The sequence below is a fragment of the Gigantopelta aegis genome, chromosome 9 (genome assembly GCF_016097555.1).
Source record: "Gigantopelta aegis isolate Gae_Host chromosome 9, Gae_host_genome, whole genome shotgun sequence".
NCBI lineage: Eukaryota > Metazoa > Mollusca > Gastropoda > Neomphalida > Peltospiridae > Gigantopelta > Gigantopelta aegis.
Window position 1 is genome coordinate 76,246,907 of NC_054707.1, and position 13,912 is coordinate 76,260,818.

Below are 13,912 nucleotides of genomic sequence, written 5' to 3' on the forward strand. Positions count from 1 at the left end.
TTCTGCAACAATTGATTATGATTTTTACAATTGATCATTACATCGGTAGAGTCAAACCGATCAATTTTGGATTATGATTGATCATTAAAACATCACTACATGAAGCTCTGCTTGCTGGTCTGTCCTTGTGTCTGTTCACGACAGAGGCTATTGTGTTAGTGTGAAAGAGAGGAAACCTGCTGCTGACATTGCTTACCAGTTTTAAACAGCAAGAAATGATGTGTTAAGCTGTATTCTAACCGGACGCAAGCGAGTATTTTAGAAATCATTAATTTCAATCGCTGTATCCTAACCGCATGCATACGGCATGACAGATAAATACCGTATTGTTCCTATTTGTAGCGCCCCCTCTAATATAAGCGCCCCCTATGATCACGAGAAATGTATCATGAAACGGTACCCGTAAAATAGTAAAACTGGCTTACCTGACTGCCGACTTGCAATGATTATAATCAGTAAACAAATAAAATCCAAACAGGTGAAGCACTACGACACTAGTATGGGCGAACAGTATGTCACACATGTCGTTTATCAAATGTATGTCGCTGTTATCTCCACGCAGAATGAACGCACGACACTCCGTTAATGCTGTTCAAAACCGGAAGTACAAACATACCAGTAGGTATTTACACCGACACCGTAACACCGTTTAAAAAATGGCTAAATGATAACTTTAACTAAACTGCAAACTGCAAACTGCAAACTGGAGTCAAATGTCAACAATTTAACTTTAACTAAACTTAAAACTGGAGTCAAATGACAATAATTTGTGTACACAGTGACAATCGAAACGTGTCAGTTACAAACTACCGGCCAGAGCTATCAAATACACTCCGCAGGCCCTATATGCCTACGTGCACAATACTATGTATTTCGATAAATCAGCTGACGATGTACGGTACGCTACGTCATTTCAACAAGAAAACGTCACTGGTGGAGTGACTCGGCAGCAAAGCTTTTGATGTCTCAGCAAGCCGGACGCATTGACAGTTTGATACGAGGATTTTTCACACGTATTACGAAACGTGTTCTAGTACTCTAATTAGCGCGCCCCCTTTGTGTTTTGCATCGCGCCCGGGCGCTACAAATAGGAACAATACGGTATGTTGCTTTGTAAGTGTGTAGTTAGGATGTGGCATTTGAAATCAATGACTTTTAAAACACATGCACATAAATGCTCATGGTCAGGACAACACATACCATTACCTTCAGGCATGGAATTTGGAGATTTTGTTTAGGATGCTGCCACAATCATTGACATGATCTAATACAGGTATTTGGGGGATTCCGTCTGATATTCTTACAATTCAGACTCAAAATCTGGGATTCGCCGATGTATGGAATCGTGCTAAATTCGCATCCCGAATCCTTAGTTATATCAGTTATAGAACATAAGTAGTGTCACCTTGATTGCAAAGTATTTTTAAATATTTGTACTCACAGGCCTTTGAAAATTTCAAGAATTATTGTCTTTATCACATATTGCTCAAGCATGTCTAATTTTGTTTAATCCATTTTTAATTCACACTTTAAATTTAGGGCATTATTCTTTTCATGATCATGATGGGTTATGCAAAAAACGAAATGTGTTACTGGAATCTGGCAGACCTGACACCCACCTTCAGGTACAGTTAGGTACAAGCTTAGTCCAGTGTTGCTGAATTTGCTGAATTCTCGTCATACCTCAAGATCTGGTGTTTCAACATAATATACATATAGCAGTAGCTGTTGTATACATTGCCCCTTGATTTTACTGATAACCGCAGAAATCATTGCTTTGCCCTTCTAATGTGGAATGCAGCCATACAATTATTGCAATATACCATTACATTATTCTGCAAAATGCCCAAGTACCATTTGTACTAATAGCTGGCAGCAGACAATTATGTTTGATGGCTATCGCTGCCTCCTGATTGTTGGCAAACTAAACAATTCTATAGGACCTAGGTAGATAGGCCGGAGGTGCCTGCATTGTACTTTGGCCAAAGATCTCCCTTCTTTCAAAGATAAGGAAACGCTTTGGCTAAACAAACTGTTGAGTGACACTAAGTAGTAATGTAATAAGCAAAATCTTGGAAATTTATACATGTACACTTTATTTTACTTTTTAAAAAAGAGATTGTTGAAAATATTGGTATCTAATGGCATAATTAATTAAATAGGCAATTTATCATTGAGTTGACTATTCTAATTAAAAACATTTCAGTTATCAGGGCTATAGCTCTGGGTGAGCAAAACAATTTACCAGTTTGTTTTTTCAAAATGTCAATTATTACATGAAATGAATTTGCCAGATTAAAATCTAATTCACAATTGGCGAATTTGGTGAGTGCGAGAGCTAGCCCTGATTATCAGGTTTACTCAACACTAGTGAACTTAAAGTCAGTATTTAGTATCCACCACCCCCAGCAATTTGTTCTTATTTTCAGATTCATAGTAACAAGGCGTTTTCGTCTTTTGATGCTATATTACAGTTTGTTGTACTAGCTTGTAGGATGTTCTATTAAATTACTATGCTTACAGTTACTGAGGAATATTCAATATATTTAGGTATATTTTTCATTGTCTTTAGTGCCCTAACTGTAGCTACTATATAATTTTCAAAACATGATTAATAAAATATTTTCAAAGGCAGTATATTTATTTATCATACACAGTTTATAAACCAAATATTTATGCCTCTTCCTGTCAAAACCATCTGACAGTTTGTTATTACAACACCAATCATTGTTCTGTAAGGTGTTTCCTCCCTGGAAAAAGAAGAACACACCAGAAGCAAGTTTCACCTTGACTGAATTCCAGTCTGTGGCGTCAGGTGGATGCTGATATGGTGTTTGATGATGTTGGCAACCCAGCCTTGTTTCTCCACCAGTCTGGCTGTATTATGATCAACCCCATCAAGTTAACTAGACCACACCTGACAGGTCGTCTTTTAACTGCTTAGTAAATCAGCATCCGGAACTGTTAAGAAAATATTTCACACTGGGATGTGGTGCATCATGGGTAGTTAATGGAAATTGTGGAGACTAAAATGAACTGGAATAGATGAAGAATTAACATGTGTTTGGTAACGCCCACAGCTTAATTTGTCCTTAAGAATAGCTGGTTGCATATTCAATCCAACTTGGCAAATCAAAGTTAATTATAAGAGAAGAGATTTAAAATTTAAAGTTTGTTTTGTTTAGCGACACCATTAGAGCACATTGGTTTATTCATCATCAGTTATTGGATGTCAAAGAGAAGAAGAAGAAAAAGAAGAAGAAGAAACATAAACTATATTTGAATAACACCTGCAATAAAGCAACTGCCTCAGGAGTGAAAGGTTGTAGGTTTGACACCTCGCTGCCAGCAGATCAAAGTTGAACACAGCTTTCCTTTTGATGAATGGCATACTACCTGTATAACAGCCATAATTTGATCTCACACCCCTCTTCTTTTTAACTTTGCTGACTTCTTTTTTTTGGGAGACTAAATGCTAATTTTAATACTAGCTTTGTTAATCCCGTAATGAATTTTTCTTTTTAATGTCAAAGAATTCAAACCACATAACACCAGTGGGGTAATAAAATATGTGCACAGATGTTCAAACAGAAGAGAAACCCAACCATTTTGTGACCAAACATTAGATGCAGAAGGGTAATAGCAACGGGAACCTTATATTTGATAGCTTAACAATTTGGTATTAAGGCTCAATTTCCCATTTGTAGTGTACATGTTTTCATTGTAAACAGCAGGATAAATAAAAGTCATTGCAGAGAAATAGCGGGGCCAGATGAAATCAAACTGGGAAACAACTGTGTTGCACATGGGCACTCCTTTTCAACCAACACGCCTGCAAATAACATGTGACGAGGAAACTGACAATAAACTGTTATATGCTAATAAGGACTGGTCCAAAACCTGAACTAAGAAACTAGCCTTTTTTGTGTCTTAATACAAAGTTGCTGTGAGGCATATATTTCATTCATTCATTTTAATTTACATACATGTGGGGTTGTTGTTGTTTTTTGTTGTTGTTTTTTTGGTGCTACATATGTTGGCTATCTAAGGTATAGTTAGAGATATAATCCTCACCTGAGGTACAAAAAGTTAAAAGTTAAAATTTGTTTAAATTTAACAACACCACTAAAGCACTTTGATATATTATTAATCATCACCTGCTGGATGTGAAACATTTGTTCATTTTTGACATGAAGTCGTAGAGAAAACTTGCAACATTTTTAAATTTAGCAGCAAGGGATCTTTTATATGCACTTTCACACAGGCAGGACAGCACATACCACAGCCTTTGATGATGGAGCCCTTTTTGGGATGGGAAAACAGCAAATCAGAAAATGGGTCCACTGAGATGATTTGACCCATCTATGCAAGCACCTCAGGCGATCGCCCTACCGACTGAGCTACATCCTGCCCATAAAGTATGGTGGGGTCATAAGATCTATTTTCCTCCAGGGACACTGCTTTTGTCCCATTCCAACCAGTGCCCAGTTTTCTTTAGGAACATGAATCTGTATAATAGGTCCTTGCTTCTTTTTGATACAACATATTAAATAGTGTACTAAATCAAATGTACAAATGAACAAACAGGTTCAACCAAAGTAGACTTGATGAGGGAAGGAAGGAAGGAAATGTTTTATTTAACGATGCACTAAAACCATTTTAATTACGGTTATATGGCGTCAGACATATGGTTAAGGACCACACAGATATTGAGAGAGAAAACCTGCTGTTGCCACTTCATGAGCTACTCTTTTCGATTAGCAGCAAGGGATCTTTTATATGCACCATTCCACAGACAGGGTAGTACATACCACAGCCTTTGATATGTCATTCGTGTTGCACTGGCTGGAATGAGAAATAGCCCAATGGGCCCACCGATGGGGATTGATCCCAGACCTACTGCTCATCAAGCGAGTGCTTTACCACTAGGCTACGTCCCACCCCCGCACATTAACAAATGTACTAAATCTAATGTACAAACAATCAAATAAGTTCAACCAAAGTAGACTTGATGAGGGAATGAAAAAGTTTTCACAATTTTTATGGTAGTACCCAAAACCTTTTTACATTATAAAATAATCAAAAGGTTTTTCCTTTGGTACCGCCTACCATTAGCCTGTATTGAATGGGTCATTACACCTACGGACACAAAGGTGTTGCTAATCAAGCATGGGTATTTTAGCATATTGAGTTTATTTACATGAACATTAACCTTGATCTTTTAGTGCTGCTTGTTGTGTGTAATCAGATAATCTGCATTATAGTACTTAATCAGGTTTTACGTAACAGTTTAATCAACTAGCCTTACAAAATAGTATTTATTACAGTAATTAATCAGCTTTTACGTAACAGTTTAATCAACTAGCCTTACATTATAGTATTTATTACTGGTACAGCGAAACCTCTCAAAACCGGACCCTCTGTAAACTGGAATTCCCTCAAAACCTGACATTTTTTTGCAGCCTCTTTTTAAATATCTGTACAGAAGAGAACCTCTCTCAACCGGATACTTCTTAAAACCAGACTTTTTACTTGGTCCATAGGGTGTCCGGTTTAGAGGAGTTCCATTGGTATTAACCTGCTGCCAGATATATACATGTTTATACTTTCTACAACCCCCAATTTGCCTAAACACAGTTATAAAATTAACTAATTTTGCTGTTTAAATTAAAAATTAACTAAGACATAGAAATTAAAATTGTTTTAGATAAAAGTTGAAGGGACTGTCCTATGTTTACTGTCATTGAAATATGTTTATGACAACCAGATCCTTTTTGATGATTAAAATTACATACTAGTAATCAAAATATTTTTCTCTTTAGAATATCAATGTTTATATTTTAGAATATTAGTGTTTATATAAACAAAGTGTTTCTAGCCGCTCTAATGTTTGTAGTAGCTCAAATTGGATTTTATCTGCCAATAATTTCTCACACATTAAAAGTTAACAATAACCGAGCTACATAGTTTGTGTTGTTTAATGACACCACTAAAGCACACTATTGGCTATTGACATATAGTCTCAGAGAGGAAACCCACTATATTTTTCTATTAATAACAAGGGATCTCTTATATGCACCATCCCAAAGACAGGATAGCACATACCATGGCCTTTGATATACCAGTTGTGGTGCAGTGGCTGGAACGATAAATAGACCAATGGGCCCACTGACAGGGATTGATCCCAAACAGACCATGCATCAAATGAGTGCTTTACCACTGGGCTACGTCTTGCCCCCCCCACCCCACCCCGTTTGAGCATTTTACCACTGGGCTAAGTCCATCTCCCCCCCCCCCCCTACAAACATTAGAACACGGCTGCAAACACATTGGCTAAACAAGAAAATTTATTTAATATGTATTTTTTGTCACTAAAACGCCTCTGTTAGTTAGAAACATCTCACAATGGCTGCAAACTCAGGCCAGGCCCTTCAAAAAGGTGATAAACAAAAATTACTTTATTCATGTATTATTCATTTACAGGATCATATACACAAATAATAATAGTAATAATAATCAGATACAAATACAAATCTTTGACACAGGATTATGGCAGATCCAAGTATTCTTAGGTTTTGATTGTTGTTTTCAATATGAAGGACTCAATGACCAGTTGAAAAAATAAATCGTTTATATTCATGGATGTCAACTGATATACAATATACTCTGTTGAGCACACCTTTTCCCTACATATGTATACTTAGTGGAGTACACATGTTCAATACACTTCCATTTTAGCACATCGAGTAGACTTTTGAAAGCCATGTTATATATCACTCCTAAACTTGTATTTGTATTAGTATACTAATAGGCATAAATAACGCAATGATATTTACTTAATAGAAATGTTATGTCTTATTATTATTAGAAACACGGACCCCCCCCCCCCCCCCCCCCCCAAGAAAAAAAAGAAGAAAAAACCTGTTGCTTTTATAGGGAGATGAGTGCAGGCAACATGCGTGCAAAAGAATTTTCATATGTAATCCTGTGTAAAATTGTTACAATAAACACCAAAGTTGTGGGTGTTTTTTTTTTAATGTCAAAAGCATTTATTCTATTGTTTTTCCAATTTGAACAAAATCCTCTCTTGGTTACAGTTGTTACCAGTATGCAAGGTCAGTGCAGACGGTACAGCCGGTACCGCCATGGCTGTACCACTTTTCAAAGAGGTACGACATGACCATATCACTTTTTTGTTCATATTTGTTGTATCTGTAAAAATGGTCTTCACAGGTGAATTTGAAAGGAGAGTGTGGCAACCTTGAGCCGTTCCACTATTTTTTACACCCCTGATATGTCATATGTTCAGTTACAGTTGTTACCAATATCTCATATGTTCACATACTTAATATATATGATATGACATTTCTATAAGAGAATATGCAGTGAAAAAACCATTGAATTGTTATTTATGCCTTTCAGTACATTATATTCTTGAATGAATTCTATGGATAGACTCCATCTGTTTTTGTGCAAGCTGTTACACCAACTGGTGCATGTTTATTAATAAAATAAGCAGGAAATGGATAATTTGGTGAGATAAACAGTAATAAAGGTCAGAGTAGAAATAAAAATTTAAATAGCACCTGTGTATCAGATGACAGACACAACTTACTGTGAATGATACACAGTGTATCTTATAGTGTGTGATAAGGAATTTCCTGTCTTGATCAGATTGTATGCCAAGACTGTTAAAGGGACATTCCTGAGTTTGCTGCAATTTTTAAGATGTTATCGACTAACAAGACTTTTTAACGATTGTAATTACATATCAAATATATTTTTCTAATAAAATATTAGTGGCTGTATATTAAACATGTTTATTACCTACGAGGTACAGCATAACGAGGGTCATATTTATCATACGATTTCCCTCTTTTGTCATAACTAAATCGTATGTCCTCCTGACATTGTCATTTAACGATTGGCTGTTGTAAGAGTATACTTCTTTCTGATTGGCTGACACGACATTCCACAGATACTACTTTCTTCATTAATACATTTTTATTTCAAGTGTAAGCTGATCACATGCTGTAATGACAAATACGTGTTTTTAATTAATTTAATAAAACATTAATTGATTATTTATGATAACTAGTCAAACACTTAATTATGAATATAACGTTCACAACTGTTCGAAATCTATACTAAGGTCGATAAGTCACTTTTCGCACCCTTGTTTTGGCTTCGTACATAATAAATGTAGCATATCTTACCGTAATTTCACTTGAAAGCCATAGGTACAATGTTTTAATCACAAGATTTTCTTCAAACACATTCAGGTGCGTTAATAATGTTAAAAAAGTTATAATAATTCAATAGCAATTTTGCAATGGAATTTTTCCAGCATTCTTAAAACGGAAACGTCATGTATAGGTGCATAGGAAAGAGAGGGAGAAGAGAGGGAGAAAGACACAAACTCACACACAGACATAAAAAAATAACGAAGTCTTTGGGACCTAAAACCCCCACCTACCCTCCCACGCCCCTACACACACGCTCCAGCTGAACTACCAACCCACTTTACTAGTCAACACATTTTGAAAGTTTACAGGGTGCGAAAAGTGACTCGTCGACCTTAGTATAGATTTCTAAACTGGTCATCATAGGCATATAGGCCATTATAATATGTGGTAAAAACTGATGCATTTACATTTGAAAGACAAATAGCTGTTTGTCAGTGTTGTGTGCTATTTCCCTGGTAATAGTCATGCATGAAGGCAATGGCAGGATGACTACACTGCTATTTCTAGTACGTGCACGAGACTCATGTTCCTAGCTAATCAATACTGTTGCTGTAAAAAATCAATTCTATTGTCTGAACCTTGAACAAAATGGCTGCTTGTTGTTTTTGTATTTATATACTTATTATACTGTGATTACAACCAATTAAGCTTGAGCACAGTGTCGTGGACACACACCTCAGCTATCTGGGCTGGCTGTCCAAGACAGAGAGTTAGTAGTGGTTAGTGACAGAGACATTGAGAAGTCAATAGTGGCTTTACACATTCTTATTGAGTTATTAAAGTGGCTGCTATAAGGTAGTCCGTAAAAACAATTTTGTTTAATTTACCCTCACCCATTATCTTAAGAATGAGGATGTCATGCGGTAGGCATTGTAGAAACAGTTTTATTAAAAAAATATATATATATTGAAAAAAATTAAAGAAGGAATTAATGCAAAAGACAAACCCAACTGCAGACTTAATTACATAAATGTGTTTTTGCTGTCAACACCATAAATTAACTGTCTTCAAATTGAAATACTTTTAAGTTTAATAAATTAGCTGTACCAAAAAAAAAAAAAAAGCCCTGAAAATGCAATAAAATGTCAGACATGGGAAAGAAAATTCCTTTGCCACAGAAGAGTCATTATAACTGAAGTCTTAAGAGAAAAGAATAAAATAATCTCAGAAATATAGGATTTTTAAAAACGATTGTGTAGTGACAAAAGCTAATAATCGGCAAGTGAAGAAATGCTGACTCGTCAGTATTTTAGCGGTATTCTTCTGTTGGCTGTTGCTGAATCTAACCTCTTGTACCAGTGGGTGAAATTATTGATATCCCTGCTTCAGACTTGCTCTTCATTGGAGGAAAATCAATAAAGCTATATGGTCAGTGGTCAGACATGGTCAGGTGATGTCTTGTTGTCACGGTCGTCCATTAAAACCAAATGTTAGTTTGTTGTAATCCAGCTTACCATTTCAGTAACTGGATGGTTAACTGGGATTATTATTATTAATTGTTTTTATTATAAAGTTTTATGTTTCATTTATGTCTTGAAAACGTTATTCCCCCACTCCCTCCATTATGGCTGTAAGCAGGTCAGAGTGACTTACAGAGTCCATTCCAGACACAGGAACGTGGCATGTCTGGAAGGGAGGCAGTTTCCACACAAGCTGAATATTAGCTTTTTCTGACAATTTTTTTTTTGAATATAAGGTAACACACACCAAGCAAATAATTAAAAATAAAACAGAACATATAATAAAACCATATATACTTACAATCCCTAACTGAAACTGCATGGTCTTAAATTTCAAACAGTTATTTGAAAATGAGTACAGAGTGTATTTATATTTCTATTTAAACTACACACACACACACACACGCGCACACACACGCGCACACACACGCGCACACACAGGCACACACAGACACACACACAAAGGTTTATTAAAAAAAAAATTAATGTAAAAATCAAAATGCTTTAAAATGAAAATAAAACAGACATCAATCAGAATACATAATTGTTATGCTTTCTGTTTGATTGTTTCTTGAAGAGCCTTGATATTATGAAGGCTGTGTTAGTGTGTATTTTAATTTTATTCTTTATATCAAAATTGGTATGCTTTAAAATAAACAGACTTAAATCAGGATAAATAATTGTTGTGCCTTCTGTATGAAAAGCCTTGATGTGGCCAAACAATTTCTTGTATACATTGTTCAGTGGTGATTCCAAAGTGTGGGTCATATACTGTTCATCCATCCGCCTGCCCACCCACCCTATTACAGACGAGTAGCAGACAGCAAACTGGTTTAGGACACCACCTCACCCACCCCCACATTGCTAGTACCATTAATTGTGCCACTATTGTTGAATGCTCTTCGGTGCTTTATTCACTACATCTCATTATAGGATCTATGACATGCACACCAATTACACTAAGTGTTCTGTGTGTGCCTTGGTGCACAGTTTATTGATCTTTGCTGGGGTTCGACATGCAGTGTAGTTAGAGACCATAACCAAACCGGCTCCCCGAGTTATTGAATAATGTGATATTATAATGAATGTATTGTACCGTAACTTTACACACTGGGTGTGCAGTTGTGTCAGTTTAACAGTACATGTACTTGTTAGGACATATCAGGAAATATCACAGGAATATCAGTGTAACAACATGTACTAATTGACTAGAAATATGTTAGAGCAATTGGGTTTCTTACAAAATCTTGTGGTTCAAAGTAACTGGCTACATGATTCATGAAAAATGTGTATTATTTATTTTCTTCTATTATATAGGAAAACCTAGACTATCTTCTCAAAACAGTTTCTGACTGCTTTAGCATGGGTCAGTTGGTAGGCATACTTTTGTATTGGAAAAAACTCAGGAATGAAAAACTGTTAACTTAATTTTTAGACATTTATTTTGAAAATGAAATAGCAAAAGATGTCACAGTTATGTTATGCTTGAAAAAGTCCAGAATCAATCATGCTAGATAGTTTTTTTTATTTAGAAAATTGGACCTTTTCGTTATTGTAATGTATTTAACTCAAAGAATTGTGATGATCTAAAGAGTTATGATAAAGGGAAACAACTCTGGTTTCACTGTATTTTGTAATACATTAGAATTGTCACCCCTAGCTGTCAGTAACTGGCTTACATGTTACTTATGTACCTGTAGTAAAGCTTCTATATATATATGTATTGATATGTTGTGTACATGATATATATTTTACAATTGTCGTTTTCTGTTTCAATCGGACCTCAAGAAAAATACTTTTGTTGATATTGTAAACTTTACAGTGCTGAAACATGCTAAAAGGTCACCATGTATATCAGTATAAATTGTTAAATATACTATGATGTAGGCCTGCTTTATAGATCTTTTCATGTTTGAAGGTTTTAAGTTTACAAGAGTAGATTTACAGATTTAAACATGTACAAGGCAATATATTTAAAGGATGGGCATATATGTTTTGAAATGCACTGATACCGATGACAATATATTATTTTTATGTGTTCCATTACAAATTTGTACATTAAATAACATTAATAATAGATAACATTATTGGACATGTTTTTGTAATGGTATTATATATACAACCAGTAACCAGTAACAAGTTGTGTCTGTAGGATATTACAGAGTTTATGAGCTTCCATGCAGTAAAGAAAATCAATATTAACAAATGTATTACCGTATATCTTCGCCTGTAAGTCGATCTCGGCTATAAGTCGAGTCCCTAATTTCAAGCCCTGAAAACGTATTTTTTTATTGACCCGTTTATAAGTCGACCCATGAAAAACTACTTATAAATATTGAAATATTTCTTATTTTCAGCACATGAGAACAATAATATTTGAACAAAAGAAAATTATTTTACAAACTTCGGTTTTCACGTTTTGTACATCGCAATATAATCAGACTATTCCAATCAAACTATCATTATTACATAGCATCAAAACGAAATATTCCCTTAGTAGAGAGTGAAAGCTGTTTGACTGTTACTGTATAGTACTGTACAGATGGTTATGTGCACAGACAACAACTTTATTTATAAACACTGACAACAGATCACTACGATAAAACTGAAAGTATCACGTTTTGCCGCCATATTAATACATGTAAGGAGGATAACTCTGGAAAGTACACTGGTTTTTGTACCAAATGATGTGTGTCCCTATTGCTCTAGATAGTGAACTGCAGAGATCAGTCTATTTTAAGGGAAAGCTCAGTAATATTCATGAAGTTAATCACCGCCAAAACATTGTTTGAACAACCATTAATGCCAGTGACCAGATTTCAAAATAAACTCAGGCAACAGGTAGTTAGTATTGTTTACATTTTTACTATTAGTGATGACTGTTAATTTAACTAAGTGGACTGTTGTCTTGGCATGCGAGTGAGATCGTACGCCTTTTCGCATAACCAAAACCGTTCTAATACCAAAAAAAATAGGTTATAAAAAATAAATGTGTCAAATTAACATATTTGAGTATAAATACATGGCATACTTCAATAATAAAACTTGTAAAATAATCCCCAAAACTAATATTTTTTGGTGAATTTTTTTTACCCTCTTATAAGTCGACCCCCCAATTTATAAAATAATTTTTGGGTGAAAAAATTTCGACTTATAGGCGAAGATATACGGTATTTCTTTTTTTTACACACAACATGCTCAGTTTGTTATTAGCAGATGTAACTGTCTGCATTATACCGTGTGTGTGCCATTTGTATATTCCCAAATACATTTTTGTTTTGTTAGATCATCACAAACATTTCCATTTAAGACTAAACTACATGGCAGGGCTGTATTTCATGCTGGCTAAGGTTTAATATATTTTTGTACTTGCTGACACTATTGAAAACAGTCTCTAAGCACAACATAAATACATATTCTCTGCATTATATATTTAAACATTAATACACATACATAACTTTAAAAAAAAGAAGAGAAAAAAACAAAAAGAAGAGACACATTTGTGTTAATTTCCCATGAAGTTAAGATTGACAAATTGTTACCACTATATTTGATGACATTAATTCATGTAGTTCTTATTAAACTGTATAATTTGCTGACACATTTACGGTAGCTTTGCCTCTGGGTAAAATATAAGATTAACATGAAATTGTCACTGTATTCACTAGAATATACTCTTAAAACATTTATACTTGCAATCGTCTGGCCTTGTTGTGCGAGACCGGGCGTGTTCGGATGACTGTGTTATGCGTCATAATATAGAGCTGATTATGTAGTTCCTGAGTTGCACAGAACTCTTCACAGATCTGGAACTGCTTCCTCTTCTAGGCATTTGATGAAGGACAGGAAAAATGGTAATGTTTTACACTTGCTATAAAAATTTGCTTTACTAGATTGAATTTTTTTTTTTTATATACAGCACTTAACTGATCAGTTTTAAGACAGGCATTGATGATTTATTAAATTGATCAGTTTGAAGAAAATTTGAAATGTTTGTTTTTATGATTATCTAGTTACGGTTTAAGCATGCTGCCCTGGGCATGCAAATTAGCTGTCTGGACTGTGTGTCTGTTGGAAAGAAAGACAGAAAGAAATGTTTTATTTAATGACACACTCAACACATTTTATGTATGATTATATGGTGTCAGACATATGGTTACGGTCCACACAGATATTGAGAGAGGAAACCTGCTGTCGCCACTTCAT

At 35.0% G+C, this 13,912-nt stretch overlaps 1 protein-coding gene across 4 annotated transcripts in view; it reads left to right on the forward strand.

The window, feature by feature from the left end:
- The window catches only part of LOC121381245 (dihydropyrimidinase-like), a 130,255-nt gene that overhangs the window by 66,502 nt on the left and 49,841 nt on the right, over positions 1-13,912 (forward strand). The window contains exon 1 of one of the 4 annotated variants that reach the window (XM_041510481.1): positions 13,410-13,560. The exons of the other annotated variants lie outside the window; for them this stretch is intronic. Within the exon in view, the coding sequence (XP_041366415.1) occupies positions 13,558-13,560 (3 nt within the window). The 5' untranslated portion in view covers positions 13,410-13,557. Of the gene's footprint in view, positions 1-13,409; positions 13,561-13,912 lie in introns of those variants that run through there. 4 annotated transcript variants of the gene reach the window in all.